The sequence below is a fragment of the Rhamphochromis longiceps genome, linkage group LG3 (assembly GCF_057381845.1).
Source record: "Rhamphochromis longiceps isolate RC_006_pf linkage group LG3, R_longiceps_female_GT1.1, whole genome shotgun sequence".
In the NCBI taxonomy this organism is placed as follows: Eukaryota; Metazoa; Chordata; class Actinopteri; order Cichliformes; family Cichlidae; genus Rhamphochromis; species Rhamphochromis longiceps.
The window spans coordinates 1,059,885-1,074,513 of NC_140559.1; the positions used below are offsets into that span (position 1 = coordinate 1,059,885).

General features: G+C 46.9%; 1 protein-coding gene across 1 annotated transcript; it reads right to left on the reverse strand.

Moving 5' to 3' along the window:
* Positions 1–312: 312 nt before the first annotated feature.
* Positions 313–1,794, reverse strand: LOC146672442 (nuclear factor 7, ovary-like). Its single transcript, XM_085386727.1, has one exon. It carries the CDS (start codon positions 1,780–1,782, stop codon positions 391–393), a length of 1,392 nt encoding a protein of 463 aa, XP_085242853.1. The 5' UTR covers positions 1,783–1,794; the 3' UTR covers positions 313–390.
* Between the last annotated feature and the right edge of the window lie 12,835 nt (positions 1,795–14,629).

Below are 14,629 nucleotides of genomic sequence, written 5' to 3' on the forward strand. Positions count from 1 at the left end.
AAACAGACAAGAAGACAACAACAAACTGCTCCTCCCATTCAACACATGTCAGTCCATATCCCAGCAAACTAAATCATCTCCATTTACACATCAAATAGAAACATGAATCACTTGTAATGATTAGAAACTTGATAGAATTTCAAATCTAGTTTGGGGAGTCATTCAGTGAGAAACAGTGAAATGATTTTCCATGTGAAAAGGTGGACAGCAGAAACAGAAAGAAACAGTGAAATGATTTTCCATGTGAAAAGGTGGACAGCAGAAACAGAAAGAAACAGTGAAACTAAAAGAGAAACAAAGAGCTTTGGAACAACGAGGCAGCAGGAGGACAGCTGCAGTTTAACAGCTTCAACTCACTGACAGGAAACAACATTAGAAACATCATCATCCTCAACTCATCTGCTGCACTGACACTGACACCTTCAACGGACACACGTTCAATTTATCAACAGTGTTAATGATTGGAAACATCCTGTGAGTGAAAGTGTGTGTGAAGGTGTGTATGTGTGTGTTAGTATCAGGATCAGAGAACGACAGCTTTCCTCTGTTCCAGTCCAGATTCACTCTGATCCTCTGGAGCTTCTTCTGGACTGAGAGAGCAGTGAGAGGAGCTGATGGTGAGTGTGTGTAGTATTTACCTAAAAAGAACGCTATTATCCATAATCCAGACTGTATGCTTCCCTTCCTCTGCACAGACTCTGCAAATACACCCAGTTCCCACCATGTACTGTCTCCTACATCAACATCCCAGCTGTGAGTCCCTGAGTTAAAGCCCTCAGAGCCCAGGACACAGCAGGAATGATCAAACCTCTCTGGATTGTCAGGAAGCTGCTGCTTCTCTCCTCCTCGTCTCACACTGGTCAGATCTTCAGACAGGATGAGTTTTGGATGAGCAGTGTTTGGGTCCAGAATGAGAGGAGTGTAGGAGACCATGTCCTTCATGTTGTTCCAGATGTTGAAGGTCAGGTTGCCCAGGTGTTTGGCCTGGTCTATCAGAGCTCCTGAGGGCAGCTGTGGATCATCCAGCAGGGGGCAGCGCTGGACTCTTTCCACTGCAGCCTTGTAGTTGTGCAGGAATGAGACGTCTTCAGCTCTCAGCTCCTCCTCTGTGGCTCTGACTGTGTCTGAAAGAGCTGCTATCTCTCTGCTCAGAGCCTCCATCTTCTCCTTCATCATCCCACTCTTCTGCTCCTCTTCCTCCCTCAGTGCAGCCAGCCTGGCCTCCTCTTCCTCTGCTAGAAACTGATGAAGCTTCTTAAACTGCTCCTTAATCTGCCTCTCTGTGTGTCGGGCCTGGACCTTAATGTGTTCTGCTGTTTGATCAAACTTCACTTGAACTTCTTCACAAACCTTTAACTTCTTCTTTAAGGGCTCCAGAGTTTCCTGAAGTTCCTTCTTGTGTTGTTGTGCAGCTTCATCGATGGGTCTGAATCTGTGATTGGTGTGATTTTCTGAGTCTCTGCAGACGACACACACTGGCTGCTGATGGTCCAGACAGAAGAGTTTGAGTTTCTCAGAGTGCAGACTGCAGAGAGCCTCTGAAGCTCTCTGATCTCTCTCCTGTAAGAACGACTCACACAGGTTCCTTAAAGCCAGATTTAAAGGTGGATTCTCCTTTGAAGATCTTCTCTTACAAACTGGACACTCGTGTGTTGGTCTCTCTCTCCACCATCTCTTCAGACAGTCTTTACAGAAGCTGTGGCTACATGACAGAAGAACAGGATCTCTGAAGACCTCCTGACAGACCGGACAGCAGAGATCCTCCTCTGATCTGGAAGCCATTCAGTCTGTGAGTGAAGCTGAAAACAGCAGACAGGAAGTACAGTCAGTCCTGGCTCCCCTCCCTCCTCTACCACCTTCACTGAAACTTGCTTTGAGTCGTGTTTTTGCTCAAACTCACATTCAGTGTGTGGAGCGTCAGCAGCTTGAAGCAGCAGTGTTGGAGTTTTCCACTTTTCTCTCCTGTAGCTGGACTCACTCAGAGGAAGCTGCTAGTTTGGTCTGAGCTCAGTCTGATCGTCTGTGCGTCTCTCTTTACTGAGGACGAAGAACTTCCTGTTTCCTGGTTTGTCACATTTGAGTGACGTGAGGGGAGGAGAAAATGTTGCTGTTTGACTTTTAACTAAGGTGTGTTTCAATCCTGCCTGCAGCTCAAAAGCTGTAAAACAGGTTTTGTGTCTTTTCACCTCCACAGGTCACAACATGAAACCTGTTGTGAAGTTTATAAAATAAAGTGTCACTCGGTGGTGCAGCTGTTTGTCAGCTTCTATTTTAGACTTTGTTCTGGTTCTTGTTCAGGTTCCCAGCAGTGGGAGTGTAATGCAGTCACACACACACAGGTGGTGTTAAGGTGGACTCACTTAGTTACAGACAGTGGTGTTATTTCCTGTAACTACGGGTGTGTTTCACTCCAAAGTTCAGACATTAACCTGCCAGAAGTTGTAAAAGTTACTGATAAAGAGCTTTTATCTCATTTCACTTGCAGGTCACAGCATGAAAGCTGTGATGCAGCAGTTTGAGGAAAATTGCTGCTGATATAAAATATTTTTTGTGGTTTTACAAAATCTATAAAAGAGCAGAAAGAAAAGAAACAAGTGTAAAGAGTGCAGCAAAATGCATGTTTTAGTGTGAGTTGGTTCATCTGATCTGGTTGTGTAAAAGTCACTGCATGACACTGAGTGTTACTTTTGTGTTACTGACACTCATCTCTGACTCAGAGAAACGATTTCTCCCCTGTGATGTTCACACAGTGGTGAGTTACATGTGTGTGGAATTTTTCACGTTTTACAGAATAAATTTTCTCTTACTTTCTTTTTTCTGTTATTTACTAAAAAAGAAATAATGAATTCTCCACACGTGTTTGAAGGTTTCATGCAAATATCATGTGATCTAAAAGTCAAATATCTGCTGATGGAGCAAAACAAGGCCAGATGTTGAGCAGCTGTATTGATGCATGACATCAGCCCACAGCAGCAGAGACCGTGGAGCCAACATGTGAGAAACAAAGCAACACGCTGAACATCTGAACCACAGCAGGAAGTGCGACTCTTTGTAGACCTGTGGACAGGAAACACACAGCAGGTCCTGATCAGTAACAGGGTCCAAATACAAACATGTGTTTATCAGCATCTGTAAATATGAGCACACAGAGAGCTCAGCTGGACACACTTCAGTCCTCCATCAAACACAACACACCTGCACACTGTTTCCACCAGCTGCAGCACAGTCCAGTCTTTACAGTCAGGGAGGGCTTTTAATTTGAAAGGCACCACACAGGAAGTTTCAGAGGAACAGAAGAAGAACCAAAGGATGGTCTGTGATGTTAAGGTTAGGGTGATCAGCATCAGCTGGAAATATGAAACATATCAAACATGTGAGGAAGAAGCAGCAGCAGCTCACACGTTTACCACAACCACACACAGTCCTCTGAGAGCAGCGTGGCCTCCATCAACACACAAACTCAAACGCACAAACTCAAACGCACAAACTCACTGATTAATTATTGACTGATTGATTTTCAGAGATAAGTAATTGAAGTTTATTTATTAAGCTCTTTTCACAGCGGTCACAAAGCGCTTCACACAAAAGGCTCAAATAAACATGAACATTAAGTGAAAATAAAGATTCAATAAGACAGTAAAATAAACAGGTGTCATGGTCCTGGGTCGGTGACCCAGCGCTTTTAGTTTGTTATCATTTTCTAGATGATGATTGTTTAAGTTCTGTGTTATTTTCGATCTGCCTCTGAGTCTGCGTCTGTATCTGTCTGTCTATGGTGTCTCCCCATCTGTTTGTGAATCTGTCTGTTTAGTTCAATGTCTTGTCTGGTTCCATGTATCTGAGTTTCCTGTTTTATTGTGAAGGTCCGTGTCATATGTGAGTGTGATCAGTTTACGTTTCCCCTGTCCCGTCAGCCCAGATTCCTCCCAGCTGTGTTGCCCTCCTGTCTCTCATCCCCGATTACTGGTGTGTGTATTTAAGCCCTGTGTGTTCTCCTGCCTGTTGCCGGTTCGTCTGTGTTCCTCCGTGTCAGTCTGTGTAACTCTGTGTCAGTCTGTTACCCTGTGTTCCACGGTGTCCTGTTCCTCGTCTGCGTCTCTCTGCTATTCATCATCCGTTGTCATATGCTCCCAGGTCTGTTATTTTAGGTGTCTTTAGTTGTTTGTTATGCCCCACTGTTTGTTTGCCACTACACCTCTGTAAATAAAACCACCGGTATCTCATCCACTGCCTGCATCTTGGGTCCTCCTTCTATATCCACACGGCTCGCCTCGGCAGCCGTGACAGTACGAACCGGCCACTATGGACCCAGCAGCATTCAACCCGCCCAAGGAGCTCCGGGAGGACATTGTTTACTCCGTGGACAAATTAATCAACGCATGGCTGGAGCACGAGGGGAGAGAATTTCGCCAAGCCGTGGCTAATCGGCTACAGCGCTTGGTTTCTGGTCTCCCCTGGCTGCTCAGCTCACTTCACCCGCTCGCACAGAATTTCATTCTGAATGGACTCCGTCTTCACCCCCCGGCTGCTACCACCCACCCTGCAGCTCATGCTTCACTGCCCAGTCCGACAGAGGATGTTCTGCCCGGCCCGTCAACCCAGCCTTCGAGGGGGAAACGGCGCTCACGCTGCCGACGCTCCTCACCACAGTCGGACCTGGGGATTTCCGAGCAGCCAGCTGTGGTGAGTGGACAGGACAGTATTGTTGGTCTGAACTGTGGGACCGTTTACTCAGGGGTGATGTTCTGTATGGCACTGGACAAAAACTGTTTATCGCCAGAAGCTCAGTTAGCCGCCCGGCCAGAAGCTCAGTTAGCCGCCCGGCCAGAAGCTCAGTTAGCCGCCCGGCCAGAAGCTCAGTTAGCCGCCCGGCCAGAAGCCCAGTCGCCACCTCCGCCACATTCAGCCTCACAATCCATAGCTCAATTACAGTCACAGCCAGACTTATTACAAACCCTGTTACAATCCATGGCCCAGTCAGTAGCCCGGTTAGCAGAAGAATCATTAGCTCTATCCTCAGTTCAGCAGTCACCAGCCCTGCATCCTGTGTCAGTTGCTCCACTACCTGTTCAGCCATCACCTTCACCTACTCCTCCTGTACAGCAAGCCATGTCAGTCCAACCCATAACGGACAGTTCAACAACTCCGTACTCTAAGCAGAGAGACAAACCCAAGAACAATGTCAACATTCCTCAAAGGCTGGCCAGTTCTGAGACTGAGATGCACTCCAGGGCCTCCCCAGAGGCTGGGTTTCAGCCCCCATTAGACTCTGGACCCCTGGAGTTTAAGAAGCCAGCTGAGGACTGCACAGAGCTGTCGCTGTCTGAGCAGGGTCAATGCTCTGCGCAGCTGCAGGCCGCTATGTGTTTGCCAGAGGCCCGTGTGCCTGCTGGTCCTGTTCTGTCCCTGCCAGAGGCCCGTGTGCCTGCTGGTCCTGTTCTGTCCCTGCCAGAGGCCCGTGTGCCTGCTGGTCCTGTTGCGTTCCTGCCAGAGGCCCGTGTGCCTGCTGGTTCTGTTGCGTTCCTGCCAGAGGTCTCCGCACCTGCTGGTTCTGTTCTGTGTGTGCCAGGGGCTCCAGTGCCCACTGGTTCTGAGACTGTTTTTGCTGGGGGGCCCGAGGAGCCCGTCCAGCCTTCTGCCTCGTCAGCTGGGGGGCCCGAGGAGCCCGTCCAGCCTCCTTCCTCGTCAGCTGGGGGGCCCGAGGAGCCCGTCCAGCCACCAGCTGCTCCACCAGCAGCCTCATCCACGCTTGCAGCAGCAGTTTCATCCATGCCGCCACCTGCTGCAGCGCCTCCGTCTGCATCCTCCACGCCGTTGCCTGGCCCGGCCTCTGCTGCATCCTCCACGCCGTCGCCTGGTCCGGATTCAGCATCCTCAGCGTCGCCTGGTCCAGCGCATGCTTCGGCTTCATCCGCTTCACCTGGTCCAGCCTCCGTGTCTTCATCCTCGCCTGGTCCAGCCTCCGCATCACCTGCAGTGGCCTCCTCTTCAGCTTCCTCATCAGCTGCTTTGCCTGGTCCAGCTTCAGCATCCTCATCAGCTGCTTTGCCTGGTCCAGCTTCAGCATCCTCATCAGCTGCTTTGCCTGGTCCGGCTTCAGCATCCTCATCAGCTGCTTTGCCTGGTCCGGCCTCCGCTTCTGCTTCAGCCTCGTCTGGTCCAGCCTCTGCGTCCTCATCGTCTGGTCCAGCCTCTGCGTCCTCATCGTCTGGTCCAGCCTCTGCGTCTTCCTCCTCGTCTGGTCCGGCCTCTGCGTCTTCCTCCTCGTCTGGTCCGGCTTCAGCCTCCTCATCAGCAGCGTCGCCTGGCCCGGCTTCAGCCTCCTTATCAGCAGCGTCGCCTGGCCCGGCTTCAGCCTCCGCCTCAGCGTCCGCCTCGTCTGGTCCAGCCTCCGCTTCTCCTGGGGCTGCAGGGGCCACGCAGCCTTCAGGTCCCCTACTACCACCTCCACATCGTCGGTCATCTGCCTGGCCGCCTGTTGGGCATCTCCGCCACCGTGGACGCCCTCCTGAACGCCGCCACTGCCTTCCACGTGGCCGGCCTCCGGACTTGTTTCCACGCCGCTGTTGCCGTCCGCACGGTCGGCCCCCAGAACTGTTTCCACGCCGCTGTTGCCGTCCGCACGGTCGGCCCCCGGAACTGTTTCCACGCCGCTGTTGCCGTCCGCACGGTCGGCCCCCGGAACTGTTTCCACGCCACTGCCTACTGCGTGGCCGGCATCCGGACCTGCCCCGTTGCCATTCGCATGGTCAGCTTCCTGAACTTGACCATCTGGGCCTTTTTGGACTCTGTCCCTCCGTCCTGGGCCCCCTCCGCCCGCCCTGGTCGGGTTGTTTTCTGTTTTGTTTTGGTCCATTTTTTCGTTTCTGCTGGGCTGTCTGGTGCCAGCCCTTGAGGGGGGGGTACTGTCATGGTCCTGGGTCGGTGACCCAGCGCTTTTAGTTTGTTATCATTTTCTAGATGATGATTGTTTAAGTTCTGTGTTATTTTCGATCTGCCTCTGAGTCTGCGTCTGTATCTGTCTGTCTATGGTGTCTCCCCATCTGTTTGTGAATCTGTCTGTTTAGTTCAATGTCTTGTCTGGTTCCATGTATCTGAGTTTCCTGTTTTATTGTGAAGGTCCGTGTCATATGTGAGTGTGATCAGTTTACGTTTCCCCTGTCCCGTCAGCCCAGATTCCTCCCAGCTGTGTTGCCCTCCTGTCTCTCATCCCCGATTACTGGTGTGTGTATTTAAGCCCTGTGTGTTCTCCTGCCTGTTGCCGGTTCGTCTGTGTTCCTCCGTGTCAGTCTGTGTAACTCTGTGTCAGTCTGTTACCCTGTGTTCCACGGTGTCCTGTTCCTCGTCTGCGTCTCTCTGCTATTCATCATCCGTTGTCATATGCTCCCAGGTCTGTTATTTTAGGTGTCTTTAGTTGTTTGTTATGCCCCACTGTTTGTTTGCCACTACACCTCTGTAAATAAAACCACCGGTATCTCATCCACTGCCTGCATCTTGGGTCCTCCTTCTATATCCACACGGCTCGCCTCGGCAGCCGTGACAACAGGTAGTTTTAAAATAAATAAATAATAATTCAATAAAATGTTTGTCATTAGAAAGCCTGTAAAACAGAAACATTTGAACTGCTTTTTAAAGAATCCACAGAGTCGACTAAACGTAGTTGTGGAGGCAGACTGATCCACAGCCTTGGTGCCACAGACTGAAAGGCTCTGTCACACTTAGTCTTTAGTCGTGTACAGGGAACAACTGACACATCATGAGTCCGTGAACGGAGACAACGAGCAGCAGTTTACTTTGTAAGAAGCTGAGATAAATAATCTAGGACGTGATCATTTAGTGTTCTGTGTGTTAACACGCGAATTTTGAAACAAATCCTGAAATTTATTTGGTGCCAATATAAAGAAAATTAAATAGCAGTAATGTGAGCTCGCTTGGAGGTGAGAACGACGTGATTTGTCCAGGCTGGTAAACAGGACATTACAATAATCTAAACACGATGACACAAATGTTTTTTTGTGGATCGGATCAATCCATCCACAAAAACGGATCAATGGTTAAGCTGTTTTGTGCGCTTGGCCTTATCAGCACCTGTAAAGGGAGTTGTTTTCTCAAACTGCTGAAGTAAGTTCATCTAGTTTTCACTGAACAGTCTATAACAGTGTCACAACTAAGCATATGCATAAGCACTTAAATACTTTAAATGAGAATAACAGAAAGTTTCTATTACAGAGGCTAGAGCCTGTCCCAGTAGTCACAGGTAGAGTACACCTGGACAGGTCACCAGTCTGTCAGAGGACTAACACAGAGACAGACATCAGAGTAACAAATCTATTTAAAATTAATGTAAGTTTGCTGCAGCTGCATGTATGAACATGTGTTTCTGTGCTCACAGTCAGGAAGCTGCAGTTCATCTTTAGTCTACTTTAAACAGACCTCACAAAAGGCTGATGTGGCTGGATCAGTAGTCTGATTTAAGTACGATACCTTTGGCCAGGGATTCATCTGCTGCATCGCTTCACTGCAGTCTTACGTGTTTTCCCCACAGTGGTAATAAGGGGGCATTAGTCCAAGTTGGCGGCCAACCAAAGCGGTTTGACCGGTTTCGTGCGTGTGCGCATGCGCGTTCAGGTGCGCTCGGGGGCATGCGAGTTCATGTGTGGAAACACACAGGGCGTCAGAGGGGTTGTATGAGTTTATGTGTTTTTAACTGGGTTTTAATTTAAACAAACCATAGGGTTTTTAATGAAACTATTTTCATCACTTTGGTGTATCTCAACATTCAGTTATACAGACGTGTGTGTTCTTAAAAGCAATTCTTTGTTTTGGAAGCCGTGTTGCTTCACAGTGCACCTTAACAAAGAGGGGATGCTTTTTATTTACATCTAGTCAAACGTGTTGGTAATAGTGTTTTAATCACACTAATTTTATAATCCTGACAATATCTCAGCTTGCAGCGATGCATGCATTTCATTTTAAAAACGGCACAAGTGGGAATTTCTTCTGAATGGGTAAAGTCAGCTTGTTCACAAGCGTTTCATTTAATCAAACCACTAGTTTTAATTTAACTAGTTTTTACGCATCTACTGGGGTTTCTTTCACGGGTTGATGAGATCATTTTATTTAAAAATTGGGATTTCGGGATGTTGAACTAAGAGTGAGACAGGGGTTACTAGTTTTAACACAACAGATGGTCACAAATAACATTCATAGAATAACATAGAAGAGCACACTACATGGTTTAAGGACATGTTTTTATACAGTGGTGCGACTGGAGAGCTATGCTGCGTCTCTTTAGCCAGATTGACGACACCATCAAGAGGGATAGGCTCAACACTGCGTACGAGGATCTTAGAAAACGCCTTGTTTTTGATGATTTTGCGACTTGTCTGAAGACTGGCATGCATTCTACCCTGTGCAAACCTAAAATCATAAGGCGTCTGACAACTAAATAAACCAAATGATAGGTTAAATGTGTGTGGGTGTGTGTGTGTGAGTATCTATGCAACAAAATATAACATCTTGTTATTGCTCTCATTTTTCAGAGGGAGACATACAAGCATGGGACCTCTCAGACTCGCCAGACTCCGAATTGCCCGAGTATTACTGTGACACCCACTATGATGATGTGATGCCGAGGCTCACGACATTCCGATTCATCCCCGCCATACGCTTGTTTGTACGCTCATACACAGTCGATGGGACTGGAACACAATTCAGCAGGATTGCAGAACACACCATGACTGAACTGAGATCATCACAACATATAGTGTGATGGAAATGCAGTTTCCAGTAGCACCGACAGAAGTTGCATGTTACAGATGCGCTAAGGGAAATGAGAGTAAGGATATAAGCACACAGCCCCACTCCACTGACGACCTGCTGTTGGCCAACACCCTCAACGACTTTTACTGCTGGTTTGATGAGACATCAAGCAGCCTCGACACCTCCACCTTCCCCAACAATAGAGACACTTTGGTCCATCATCCCCCCACCTCCCCACTCCCACCAGCACAGAGCCATCACCACCATCAAAGACTTCACCCACAGGAGCCCCCTCCTCACTCCACAGCTATGAGGATTTCACACCACCTTCTCCCACTACAACCCTTCATATTCATGAAGCAGATGTGAGGACGCAGTTTGACCCTTTAGACCTACTAAAGAACCCAGTCCGCCTGAGCTTATCTTTATATTTTTACATGTTGCAGTGCCATTTCTGGGAGTATTTGAAGTTGCTATACATCAATACAACCATTATATCCCAAATTTTAATCATATGTATGCATTAAGTCATCAGTAACTACATAAATTGCAATAGTGGTATTTTTACACGCATTTCTAGTTAAAGTAATTTCAGAGGTTCATCCCTGAAAATTGTAAATGTAAAAAAGTTGCATAAAACAGTATCCAAATTAATTTTGAGTGTCTTCATAATTTTATTTTTGAGATACACCAATTTGTATATACTGCAGCCACCAACTTTGACATTCTCATTTACATGACTTATTTAAACATTCTCCTCTTGAATGCAAAATTCTTAAAAACATCTTTTATCCTTTCAAGAGTAAATAAATCTGAAAGCTGTTCCATCCTAAAAGAGTACAACAATGTGTAGTTTATGATGTTCTAAAGGTTTCAGCATCTTTTTGAATTTGTCACATGTGTGGAAAGGTATGAGTGAGCCTTTGTATCATACTGTGAGAGATGCTCGTCAGCACACAAACCCAGAGTTTCTCTACAGGAACACACAGAGTTATTCCCTGTACTGTAAGGACACGTTCAGCATTGTGCAGTAAATCCAGATCATCCCAGTTAAATGCTTACATGGATGTGAGTGTGGTCGTCAGAGCAGCGCTGATCAGTGTCAGGTTATAATGACCAAGGTGTACACAAACACTAAGTTTGAGTGTGTGCAGTGAGACTTCAGTCACAGCGTTTAACTGAGGTGTGAAAAAATAAGCTGAACTCTGCAGCTTGTTGTGGTCCCCTGTGGCTTGACACGCCTTCCAGCTGTTCTCCAGCATTTTCATTTACAGTCAGAAAATATCTCCACATGTTGCTCCTCTTTCTCTCTCTCTGCAGTCCAAATGCGTCTCTGAGCGCATCTGAGTCACGTGACGGCACAGTAACAAATCCCAGCAGGGCAGGAAGAAGGGGGCGGAGCAAAGTGCGTCTGCCGCATAAGAAGAGGTGTTCACACAGACAGAGCTGCTTTTTCATCCAGAGCGAGTAAATAGTGAGCCTCCAGGAGAGAAACAAACTAAAGTATCGATCATATACCACTACCAACGTTTGGATCGATATCTGCATCGATCTGCCCACCCTTGTCTCCTGGATCGTAGCTGCGATCAGCGTGAACCACGTGGGTCTCTGCTCCCTGACCTGTTTCCTGTGTTTGGAAAGAGTTCCAGCTTCATCTCTCGGTTTGTGGGCTCATCTAAAGGTAAGCACCGAGCTAACTTCAACACTACATTTACTAACCCTGCGCAAATTTGCAGAAATCCCTTGAAACCAACACCTACTAGAATCACTGACTTTTTTATTTTCTGGTGCGTTAATCACCCCTGCTGAGATTTGTACGGGTCATATGCTCGATTCACATCCTGCTTTTGTTGTGCAAACCACCCATTGTCTTTGAGGCCTGGCACATTTGCTTTTGCACACACATACAAACAGTGGCGGTCCTAGCCAGTTTGGTGCCCTGGGCGAAAACTCCCTCTGGCGCCCCCCCCCCCACACACACACACACACACACACACACACACAGACAAAACATTAAGGATTGTACATTAACATAAAGCTGTTGTACGTACACACACACACACACACATGAAGAGAGAGAGTATGCAAACAGCCATCATAATTTATCATACAATGAGAACAGGACAAATCAACAACTGACAATGACTAATTAATATTAAAATCTGTAACATAATGTATTGTCTGGAGTTTGGTCTGTTACTGTTGCTATTTTTACCATCTCTTTTTGGAGCAACTGTAACCCACATAATTTCCTTAGAGATTAATAAAGTATTCTGACTCTGATTGGTTCAGGATGACCTGCCATTATCCAATCACACATCTGCTTACCTGCATCTTTTGCTCGTTTCTCCTCTTCTTTTCTCCTTTTTCTGAACTGAAGACATGATGGCTTTGAACTTTTCTTGTCCATCTTCCATTGGTTCTAATTTTGCACTCCAGTATGAACACAAATCTCCAACATATATACAGTGGGGCAAAAAAGTATTTAGTCAGCCACCGATTGTGCAAGTTCCCCCACTTAAAATGATGACAGAGGTCAGTAATTTGCACCAGAGGTACACTTCAACTGTGAGAGACAGAATGTGAAAAAAAAATCCATGAATTCACATGGTAGGATTTGTAAAGAATTTATTCGTAAATCAGGGTGGAAAATAAGTATTTGGTCACCTCAAACAAGGAAAATCTCTGGCTCTCACAGACCTGTAACGTCTTCTGTAAGAAGCTTTTCTGTCCCCCACTCGTTACCTGTATGAATGGCACCTGTTTGAACTCATCATCTGTATAAAAGACACCTCTCCACAGCCTCAGTCAGACTCCAAACTCCGCCATGGCCAAGACCAAAGAGCTTTCGAAGGACACCAGGAAAAGTATTGTAGACCTGCACCAGACTGGGAAGAGTGAATCTACAATAGGCAAGCAGCTTGGTGTGAAAAAATCAACTGTGGGAGCAATCATCAGAAAATGGAAGACATACAAGACCACTGATAATCTCCCTCGATCTGGGGCTCCATGCAAGATCTCATCCTGTGGGGTCAAAATGATCATGAGAACGGTGAGCAAAGATCCCAGAACCACACGGGGGGACCTGGTGAATGACCTGCAGAGAGCTGGGACCAAAGTAACAAAGGTCACCATCAGTAACACACTACAACGGCAGGGAATCAAATCCCGCAGTGCCAGACGTGTTCCGCTGCTGAAGCCAGTGCATGTCCAGGCCCGTCTGAAGTTTGCCAGAGAGCACATGGATGATACAGCAGAGGATTGGGAGAATGTCATGTGGTCAGATGAAACCAAAGTAGAACTTTTTGGTATAAACTCAACTCGTCGTGTTTGGAGGAAGAAGAATACTGAGTTGCATCCCAAGAACACCATACCTACTGTGAAGCATGGGGGTGGAAACATCATGCTATGGGGCTGTTTTTCTGCCAAGGGGACAGGACGACTGATCCGTGTTAAGGACAGAATGAATGGGGCCATGTATCGTGAGATTTTGAGCCAAAACCTCCTTCCATCAGTGAGAACTTTGAAGATGAAACGAGGCTGGGTCTTCCAACATGACAATGATCCAAAACACACCGCCCGGGCAACAAAGGAGTGGCTCCGTAAGAAGCATTTGAAAGTCCTGGAGTGGCCTAGCCAGTCTCCAGACCTCAACCCCATAGAAAATCTGTGGCGGGAGTTGAAAGTCCGTGTTGCTCGGCGACAGCCCCAAAACATCACTGCTCTCGAGAAGATCTGCATGGAGGAATGGGCCAAAATACCAGCTACTGTGTGTGCAAACCTGGTAAAGACCTATAGTAAACGTTTGACCTCTGTTATTGCCAACAAAGGTTATGTTACAAAGTATTGAGTTGTATTTTTGTTATTGACCAAATACTTATTTTCCACCCTGATTTACGAATAAATTCTTTACAAATCCTACCATGTGGATTCATGGATTTTTTTTTCACATTCTGTCTCTCACAGTTGAAGTGTACCTCTGGTGCAAATTACTGACCTCTGTCATCATTTTAGGTGGGGGAACTTGCACAATCGGTGGCTGACTAAATACTTTTTTGCCCCACTGTGTGTATATATATATATATATATATATATCCCCCAACTCCACATACAGTGGGGCAAAAAAGTATTTAGTCAGCCACCGATTGTGCAAGTTCCCCCACCTAAAATGATGACAGAGGTCAGTAATTTGCACCAGAGGTACACTTCAACTGTGAGAGACAGAATGTGAAAAAAAAATCCATGAATCCACATGGTAGGATTTGTAAAGAATTTATTCGTAAATCAGGGTGGAAAATAAGTATTTGGTCAATAACAAAAATACAACTCAATACTTTGTAACATAACCTTTGTTGGCAATAACAGAGGTCAAACGTTTACTATAGGTCTTTACCAGGTTTGCACACACAGTAGCTGGTATTTTGGCCCATTCCTCCATGCAGATCTTCTCGAGAGCAGTGATGTTTTGGGGCTGTCGCCGAGCAACACGGATTTTCAACTCCCGCCACAGATTTTCTATGGGGTTGAGGTCTGGAGACTGGCTAGGCCACTCCAGGACTTTCAAATGCTTCTTACGGAGCCACTCCTTTGTTGCCCGGGCGGTGTGTTTTGGATCATTGTCATGTTGGAAGACCCAGCCTCGTTTCATCTTCAAAGTTCTCACTGATGGAAGGAGGTTTTGGCTCAAAATCTCACGATACATGGCCCCATTCATTCTGTCCTTAACACGGATCAGTCGTCCTGTCCCCTTGGCAGAAAAACAGCCCCATAGCATGATGTTTCCACCCCCATGCTTCACAGTAGGTATGGTGTTCTTGGGATGCAACTCAGTATTCTTCTTCCTCCAAACACGACGAGTTGAGTTTAT